This window comes from Aulonocara sp. 'chitande type north' Nkhata Bay, linkage group LG16 (assembly GCF_057382095.1).
Source record: "Aulonocara sp. 'chitande type north' Nkhata Bay isolate Kocher_YH1m ecotype deep benthic linkage group LG16, A_spYH_male_GT1.1, whole genome shotgun sequence".
Taxonomy (NCBI): domain Eukaryota; kingdom Metazoa; phylum Chordata; class Actinopteri; order Cichliformes; family Cichlidae; genus Aulonocara; species Aulonocara sp. 'chitande type north' Nkhata Bay.
Window position 1 is genome coordinate 5,286,917 of NC_141359.1, and position 10,081 is coordinate 5,296,997.

Sequence of the window (10,081 nt, forward strand, 5' to 3'; positions counted from 1 at the left end):
CCAAATGTGTCTTTACACGAATACATTAAGCGTGGATTGAATCTATATTTGTTCTAAACACACGCATTTCCTTTAACAAGCTGCAGCACGTAAGCCAGGTTAATCTTCTTAGATTCATTCACACATTAAACTGATCGAACTGAAAAATCCCACCGAAACAGGCACAACATCGCAGGAATTTACTGGAAAACACAAAACAAGCATGGCCACCTCGGCTGGTAAGAATCACGAGTGATGCTCGCTGCTTTACACTTTGTTAAAAAATGTGAGGAGGTGCTGCTTGCCCGGCAGTTTTATGGAAGACCAAACTAAATAGAAATGATCCTCTTCAACTTCCACCAACTATGTTATTGAATATTAAAAGGTAAACAGTCACACTACTATGTTTACTGCTGCCTTAAGTTGTGAAATAACCGGATGTGATGGTTTATTACAGTAATATGTAACTGTGAAATATACATTTTAGAAATATAAAATATAAATAAATAAACAGATAAATAGCTGGTTTCATTTGAAGATACATTTGTAAGTGATAAATGAAACTGATCACACACTCCAGTGAACAAATATATATATATATATTATTATTGTGTATAAAAACAGCCGTGACTCCTAAACATTAATGCTGTACTACTGAAGGTCTCATTATTATACTTAAATACACGCAAAGACATAAATGTGAGTTACAGCTAATATTTCTCTGTTATTTCTTTAAAACACTCCTAAAGATCAAAAGCAGCAATTTCTTAGTCGAGCCCTGAATACGTTCTCAGTTTGCTGAAGCAACAGTACAGCTCTAAAAAGTCTCAGATAATAATAATAATAATAATAACAATAATTATTATTATTATTATTATTATTATTATTATTATATTATTATTATTATTATTATTATTTAGACCATTTTTATGTAAATTTAAAACAATGCTTTTTCAAAGCAGGACAACACATCTTTATTTATTTACTTCATACTTTGTACAATATTGAGTGAAACTGAGTTAAAAGTACTTACATTGTGTGTGTGCTTACCATCAGGTCATGACACATATCAGGTTTGCAGTCACCATTAGAAGTACTAGAATCCATTCATTGCTTATCTTTTGATAATATTATATTGCATTATTATTCACAATGATACAAATACAATTAGAATTGACTTCTGTCTGATATCTTCAATCCTCAGAAAACCCTCAGGCCTACAGAGTGTGCTCCTCACATGGCTGCAGCGCACTGTTCTTTAGCCCATGCTGCTACACTGATCTTTATGTGTGTTTTTTATCCACTAAGATGACTCAGCAGGTTCTGTGCTGGACTATCGGAGAGTCCTAAGGGACACTCACTTAACTCTAATAATTAGATTGATAAAGGGAAGTAAGAGGAGGATATAGGGAGCTTTAAATTAGCTGTCAAGAGCTACTTGGAGGCCCCGTTACACAGCCGAACAGGCAGGATACAATTCATCATCCTGCCTGTGCCGAGCGCTGAGGACCTTTTCATGATTAGTCCTCTGTCGGCTCATTCACTTTAAATGTGAGTGATCGTGTGTGTGGTGTTGATTGTGGATGGTGATGGAGAGGTGGGGCTGGGCCTTGATCATAACAGTCATCCCCATTGGACCATTGCAAGTCCCATCTCAAAAATAATAGGCCTTGTGACCTCTCTGTTGTCTAGAATTAACCTCTAACCCCCTCCCTGTCTGTGCCATCTGCCAATCCCAGGACAGCCATCATGAAAAGGGAGAGGCTGTTTGGCGAGCGTGTTCACCAACTGCACGTGTGAAGGATTCAAATGGGAAACAAGAAAATGGCCTCTGCTCTAGTTTTCAGAGTATATACGTCACAAGTTTGGGGACACAATAAAGAATGAACAACAAAAATTCTTGCATGTTCAGTGTGAGTTTATTTAGTCCGCGAGAGATTAAACATGTACAAAACTGTGATTTTTTTTTTAACATCAGGGAAAATATTTCAAAATTTAAAAAACAAAACAAAAAAGAGTTATGGCTAGACAATACATATACAATGTGCATGCTGTTCAGGGTTTGGTTTCTGTGCTTGGCATGATTCTGAATGTGCATTACCTTAGCTCTGTATGGTGGAGAAATACTCAGCTCTGGGAAGAAGAAATCACTGCTACCTCCCCGGTTCACGTAGTCTGACATTTACCAACAATGAAACATCTAATGAGCAAACAACAGTGTAAAAAATCCAAAATCACAGAGTTAAATGATCCCTAATGGATGGAGCTGACACCTGTACATGATGACATTTATATGGCTGAGAATCACATCAGGAGCAAATGAGACACAGAACAAGGAGCTTTTCTGTTCCTGCAGCAGCAGGCAGAGAAATCTTCAATGTCCATCCAATGGAACCAGAGCCCTGATTTGTGGTGCATCATTGTCTGTGCACATTCTTGGAACTATGAGGAGGAAATGCTAATGTCCTGTTGCTGGCGGCACCATGAAAGCAATGCCAGCATGTGTGTGGCATACTGAATGATAATGACAAAGTGTACCATATCCCCCGTGAGCAAGCCTGCAGAACAATGATTACAGATTGGCCAGTGTGTCCTTAGGATCACAAGGGAGCCTGGTTCTAATGCTAATCAGTGCTGCTGCCCGCTGAAACATATCTGTGCTTGCAGGACATGAGGAAATAAGCTGGAATATCCAGCTTAGACTATAATTTTACCATGGCGCTGTTTATTTTTTATATTTTAACCCACAGGAATTTACAAAGGCAGGTTTAACCTATTGCACCACCTGCTGGTCTCAAGTTGGTAAATAGTGATACAAGACTATTTTTGTTCTTCAAGCAATTATCCACCACGTTGCGTTAAACATTGATGTATGAGCTTCGCTGCATTCTTCATTATTCTATTTATTTCACAGGGTCTGTTAAAAACGCCTCATCTCCTTCTTGTTAGGGGGGAACGAGCTAATCCAGCCTAAGGAGGGATTCACCTGCTGGTTCGGGTTTTACCAGTCTCCCTATGCCATCCACCTCCATCAGCTAACCTGCAACCCCTCCACGCCACCACCACAACCAACGGCCCTCTTGGAATATACTCTATTTTCATTCCAGGGAGCGAAACAAGAAGGAGAGCTGAGGCACAGCAATGCTCAGCTGCACACTCAATGTAGCTTAATGGAAGGGAGGAGAGTCTGAGTTGAGGCTGTCTCTGATTGGCTGGCCCCGAGATGTGCAGCTTCTCCGCAGCACAACCTGTCACAGTTAATCAGGACCCATCTCTTAACAGCCAGCCGGGGCTATTGAAGAGGTGAGCCTATTTCTATTCAGGACGAAACAGATGATAAATCATTTGTACATAATTAGTGCTCAGCAAGGTTATAACTGACACGTATTTTCATCTTAATTAGGAGGGAAATTTGTTCCATTAATTTAATTTGGTGCGCATGGGTGCCTCTGCACCTAACTAAGTTAATCTTACACCTGTCAGGGTGGGAATGGAGTTGGGCTTTAGATTACAGGGAAATGGGAAAGAGTGCTCTATCAGATTGTTTCATGCTGCTGTATCATGAGGTAAACTCAAACTGCAGCTGCACATCTCCTGCTAAAAGCAGGACAAAGCCACACGCAGTCTGAGGCACTCAGCAGTAATTAGTCTTATCTAAGAAAGCCCTTTTTTTCTGTAACATTTCACAGCCATCCCACCACCCTGCAAAAGACAATAAGCTGGCATTGCATCGTCAGTGCTCGGTCTGATAGGCATACACACTTCTTCGTCCCTGAACAAATATTTAAGCAGATCTCACAAATTGGTGCTATGGAGAAAATCACATTCCATCATGGGACCCGTTTCCATTCAAAAGCCCACATCTCTGATTTACAGCCACAGGAGCTTTCAGTAAGTCCAAGGCCTGGGTCTCTTTTCATCGCTGGAAGCTGTATGAAGCTGTAGTAATTGCCCCAAAGAAGTGGCTCAATAAAGAGGGAGCTGGAGAATGACTGATTTAGTAACTATAAGGTTTCTAATCGAGTTCTTCATCGCCTCGCCGACACACAAGCTGACAACATTACCTGAACTGATGCACAGTCCATTACAGAGTGCTCCGCTTTAATCGAATGTCTATCATAAAAATACAGAGATGTCGGGTGCCAGCGCATGCACTCTCACCCATGTGTGAAGGTGTAACCAAACTGTAATGGCTTTTCTTTTAGATATACCACTGCATGGCCTTACAAATGAATATTAGCAGGGAAAGAGAGTGCGAAGAAATGAGCTTCTAACTTGTAAAAATGCTGGACGCTCTTCTTTCAGACAGGAGAAATAAGCAAACTCACTGACTGAATGAAATGGGACCAGGCAAGTGCAGTCAGATGCCTGTGGAAGTAAATCATTCAGATGGTTGCAGTACAAATCCATCATACGATAGGATGCTACAGCTAAGCTTTCGGTGTTTGAGATTATCCTTAAAATTACAGGCGCAGAGGTCGACATCATTTTGTGTAATTGCAAAACCACTGATTTAAAATTAACTAGGTTAAAATTTGGACTTTAAATTTCTTCAGTTGTTGAGGCAGTGAAGAAACTCCAAACCTGTTACTGAGACCAAACTGTGTGATTCACACCGTGACTTAAGTTGTCTTGTATTTTAATTTTATGCTGCACGCGGCTTCATTACTTGTAGTCCACGCCTTTACTTATTCTTACATTTCATGAAGAACATCACAGTCCATCCATCCTTTTCAGGGTCGCGGGGGGCTATCCCAGCTGTGTTAGGGCGAGAGGCGAGCTACACCCTGGACAGGTCGCAGGGCTGTTTAAGAATTAATATACTTATTTTAAAAAAACAGGAAATAAGGGAGCAGCTGAAAGAACCAGGGACGAGCTGATTTTTCCTTCATGTAAAATGTCCCCATCAGTCAAATTTGAGGACATATCTGAGAGTCTGCATGATTATATTATCTAAGTATAATAAATTTAAAGTGTGAAACTGCCGATGAAGCTGATCAGTCTTCGGGCATGTTTGTGGTTTCGTTTTCCTCTCAGTGGGCTCAACATTTAACCCAAAGAATTATTTACAAGTGAGCTCAAATATACACAGGTGTCCTTCCCTGGTTCAGTGAAGAAAACTTCATTTACATCAGGTCACTTATAAATTCAGTTGGATTTTTATTGTTGTGACCATTTACTAGAATTATAATTTTAAAAAAAAAAGAAATATCCTGAGTGTGTGAAGTTTTGACTGGTACTGAAAGAGTGTGTGTGAAAATTCCCACTTTGTGTTACATTAACAAACATGAGATGAAGACAGCAGTTCAAAGACACTCCCTCCTTTGTTGATGATGACCTAACATACTGAAACTTCCTGCTGTTAACCTCGGGTGAAACATTACGATAAAGCACACAATGTGTGATTACAAACATTTTGTAGGAGCAGTGAACCCTTGTGTACAATAGATGGCAGCATTCCCACACAGACCAGGACAGCCAACTGCCCCCACAGCGCAGCCCGATCTCCTACTGCAGGGCTCAGGATCAGCTCTTTTAATTCGTCTCCCATTTGTACCTGTCATATGAAATACTAAAGCACCTGTGGGCTGTGTGCACTCTGCTTTAACAACACTTGAATTTCCCAAAGGAATAAAAGCTACACTACATTTAGACTGAATACTGTAACCATACGAGATGTCAGGATAATATTCTGTTAGTAAATACTTTAAAGAAGCGCCATAAATAGACTTTCAACATTTCTAATTCTTTTGTCGTATGCTACTTCCTTCTTCCACTGACTACATTTAAGAGGAAAAATGGATCTTTGAACTACAAACGACCCTGTAAACTCATAAGGTTTTATATAAAAGTCCAGCAGCTACAACATGGATTACATTGTTGCCTCAATACTAGTAATCTAACGATGTGTACACAGACCCCTTAACTAGGTTTACCTGCTAATACTTACTATTTATGTAGGATTTACTACGCAGCTCTTTCACTTGAGTATTTTTACAATTGCTTTGATACTTTTACTTGAATACTTGCTGTGTTTCAATGCACAAAGCTGCAACACTCCTGTGTATGTTTAAATGAATTCTTAATGTATGAACATCTTTTGTATGTTACTACTCTAGATGTTTAAGACTGAGCTTATCTTAATAGCTTAAAGAGCAATGCGATGTGCTCATGATGTTTATAGTGACACGACACATTAACTCTTAATGTAATGTACAGCCCTATTTTCAGCCCAACTTCTAATTATCTTAAAAATCAACAAATCGAACATCTTTTCATGGGACTTAATATAATCAGAACAAAAGCTAAAGTTCACACACAAACGTAGTGGAGTCAGTACAGACCATCCGCTTCGAGTGAAGTCAGTGGAAATATAAAGTAACAAATTGTATATGTTTCAGTATTTATTTACCTTTTTCTTGAGTACTTAAATGCGTATGATAATGATTATAATTATATTCATTTCCCTTTGGGATCAATAAAGTCATACTTACTGTATGCAGTTACATTAACTGGTGAGTATAACACACAATAACCTGGGAATATGCTGCAATATACAAAGATTTGTCTCCATTAGAGAAAAATCACAAACCACATTTCAACACATTCGAAACGTTTCACAGCCTCGTGTAAGAGAAGCAGGAAACACATGTTGGCAGCAACAATGTGCAGACTCTGAATCTGCAAACACTTCATCTCATGTGAAAAACCTTTAGAGCCCAGCCTGTGTGTTGTACCACAGGTATCGCCTTTTCCAGTAAAGATTAGACATTATAGCACACATGACATAGTGGTGATAAAAGATTGATTCAATACAAACTGGCAGGAAAAATAACAAAAAACACCAACAGTCAGTATAAGAGTGTAATTAAAAAGCACATTTTCTCCAAGAAGTTACAAAGCAGACATCTCGACATTCTGAGATATTTGTTTTCTACAGTGTGTCTCACAGTTTAGGCTCCAACTACAGGGTGAAACAGCACAAGTTCAACTCCAGTAAGAATTATTTCAGGGGTTCTCAACAAATATAACATTTAAAAGATCTCATCACCATTTGATCAGATCAGCCCCTGAAACATAAAACAAAATTATTAATGATATTTAGTCACTTCAAATATTCTGACATTACAGATCAATTCCACTGCAGCAGGGAAAGAAATGTTGTGAAGCGATGTTTTAATAATGTCCACAAAACAGCTTCTTTTAAGCTCTTAAGGTTTTCTTTTCACACTACTGCTGGTTCCTGCAGACGCTCCGTTCTTGTCCTTCACTAGCTCCTCCCGAGTCATGGGCTCGATGATGGCGCCCAGCTTGGTGACGACCTTGGGCTTGGTGACCTTTTTGACAGTGCGCTCTGTGTTCCAGGTGCGGCCAAGCGCAGAGCGGATGGTGTTCTCAAAGACTGAGGGGCTCTCAAAGGGAAAGGGCAGCGCGTTGACCTGGTGGAGCCTGATGGAGCTGCTCCTCTTCTCAGAGATAATGACACCTGGTAGATGCTGGTCTTTCCTGGGTGTGGGTGGGGTCATCTTTCTCCTGAACTTCCTGCGTTTTCTGCATGATGGCTGCAGTCCTCCCCCTCCCCACTCACCCCACCCAGGTAGTGTCAGGTCTACTGCTTTAGGCTTCCCTGCATCCTCTTGCTTCCTCTTTTCCTTCAGAAAGTCAGAGATGATGTCATCTCCAGCGAAGGCCTCTTTAATGAGCCCCCTCTGGTCCAGCTTTTCCTCCGAGTCCTCTGCATCCTCGATGGTGGGAGCAAAGGGAACCTGCAGGACCTGTGTGCCCTTGGTGAGAACTTGTTTCAGCTCAATCCCTTTCCTCCTCTTCCTGCTTTTGCCCGTCTTTTGTGTGTTTTCTGTGGCTGGAGGACGCTGCGGAACAACAGCTCCTTTATCTGTGGCTTCCTCCTCCTCTGCCTCCTTGCCCTGTGTGAGAAGCTCTTCATCCTCTTGACACCTGATTTTGAGCTCCTTTTCCAGCTCAGCTGCTGTGTCAGCCTCTCCACAGCCCTCTGCTAATCCTTTGAAAAGGCTTGTGAACTCTGAAAGCTCTTCTTCCTCTTTGTCAGAAGCATCTTTGTTTTCCTCCTCCTCCTCCTCTTCCTCCTCCATAAGCATTACAGGTGCGTCAGCTTCCTGAGCTTGACGCCGTTTCCTCCTGTTATCAAATTCTCTGAGTAGCACCTCTTCTTCTGTCTCCTCCACCTCCTCAGCTACATTTTCCTCAGCTCTAATAGTCACAGCATTACTTGTCTCCTTCTCCACGCAGTCTTGAGAGAGCTTTCCAGTCATCCAAGGATTTGAAAAATCCAGTCCTTGCTCTGCATCATTCACAAAGTCAGGCACCACGTCTGCGTTACCTTCTTCCTCCATCGTCTCCTCCTCTTCCTTGTTCAGTGAGGTCACCAACTTCTGGGTCAGGTCTTTGTTCACTTCCAGCTGCTGCTGAATAGCTTTGCGGGCACCTTCATCATATTTTGCCATGATGGCCTTGGACCTGGCCCACTTACTGCTGTTCTGGTGCTTCAGTGACATCCTCTCCTGCATCCTCGCCATCTCCATCTTATTGAGCTCCTCCAGCGCAGCAGCCGGGTCTCTCTTCACCATCTCATCAAACTGCTTCTGGAAATCCTTGGATTTGGCCTTGTTCAGCACTTTGTGGTATTTCTTGCTCTTGATCTTCCTTTGCCTCCTCGCCTTGGCCTCGTAGTAGGACTGAAGAGCCCGGGCCTTCTGCAGCTCTGCACGACGTACCTTAGCTTCCTCCAGGCTCATCGCTTTCATGGAGGCCTCCTCAGTGGGAGTAAGAATGGGGTCGTTAATAGGCTGCTTGTTGGCAGACAGGAGAGTGAAGACTTCTTGCTCAAGCGGAGTCTGAGCCTTCCAGTCCATCACCACCCTCTCAATGGGCTTGGGGCCTGAATGCTCCTGATTGAGAGGGAAGACCAGCTGCTCAGCCCTCTCATTCTGTCTGATGACACTCTTCCAGTGGCTCACCTCTTTGGAAACCTTCTGAAAAGCCAAATCTCTCCTTATCCTCTCGCTCTCCTGCTTGCTTAGCGGGCACTCTATGGTCTTTCTGCTTTGCTCCAAATTCTTCAGCCGCTTCTTGCTCTTGCCTGAGAGTCCAGGAGTTGTCTTCATGGACCCTATCAAGTCCGACAAATCGACTTTGTCGCCCTCGCCCTCTGCGTTGACCGTAAATTCGGACATATGCACGGCCGCCTCGGACCTCTCCCCCAGAGTTTTCTTCCTCTTACCACTGAGAGTGCCGATAGCCTCCAGCAACTTTTGGCGTTTTCGTTCATCGTACCCGTCTTCGTCCTCAACAGTAACATCATCATCATCAGTCGCATCCTCCTCCTTTTCGTCGTCGTAAATCACGTCTGGATGCCCCTCGTTGCTCTGCTCCGCACATCCGGAGCGTGTTTTCTTTTTACTCGCTTTCTTTTTCGAAACTTTAGCCATGCTGAAGCAACAACTGCCGGAGATCAATGCACTAAACTGGGACGACTGCGTGCCCCACGTGTGCCGTAAAACAACCCGTTGTCGTGAAACTTGCGACAGTGTTGTTCACTGTCGCAAAATATGCTGGGGTTTGTTTTTTTTGGGGGGGGGGGGTCCCACTTCACACTGTACATTATCATTTTATCAATAATATCATCTTAAATAACGAGATGAAAATGTTCCTGTCGATGATGCGGAGACATGTTTAAGAATTCATAATTATTCTATGAACGTTACGTAATAAACACTAACCAGCTTCAGAGTGTATACTAAATGTTTGACCCACATTTGATAATACTCTTGTGTTTTTATTCTTTTATTAGCCATGGCTCCTTCTTGGTCGAAAGCATCTTCTAATACAGTTATCATTTCTCTTTGTACCTTGTGGTTGTGAAAATATAATAGTTTGGACATACTGTCACATTATCAAACAATAAGCTCCTGAAGAATCTTTTTGTTGTTGTTGCAAAGCTGATTATCTGTTCATCCAGAGGCACCTTTATGTCCGTTTGCTGTTTCAGGTCAGTGCTGTGTCCCCATCTGCTGCTCACACTCAGAACCACTCGGTCGTTGTTATACAACATACATTCCGTTGG

At 42.1% G+C, this 10,081-nt stretch overlaps 1 protein-coding gene across 1 annotated transcript; it reads right to left on the reverse strand.

The window, feature by feature from the left end:
* Positions 1 to 6,829: 6,829 nt before the first annotated feature.
* LOC147310867 (U3 small nucleolar RNA-associated protein 14 homolog A) lies at positions 6,830 to 10,081 on the reverse strand. The gene has a single exon (XM_086265506.1). It carries the CDS (start codon positions 9,444 to 9,446, stop codon positions 7,191 to 7,193), a length of 2,256 nt encoding a protein of 751 aa, XP_086121632.1. The 5' UTR covers positions 9,447 to 10,081; the 3' UTR covers positions 6,830 to 7,190.

Bases quoted from the DNA above. Each gene is read 5' to 3' on its own strand.
- LOC147310867 (XM_086265506.1), bottom strand. From the start codon at position 9,446: ATGGCTAAAGTTTCGAAAAAGAAAGCGAGTAAAAAGAAAACACGCTCC.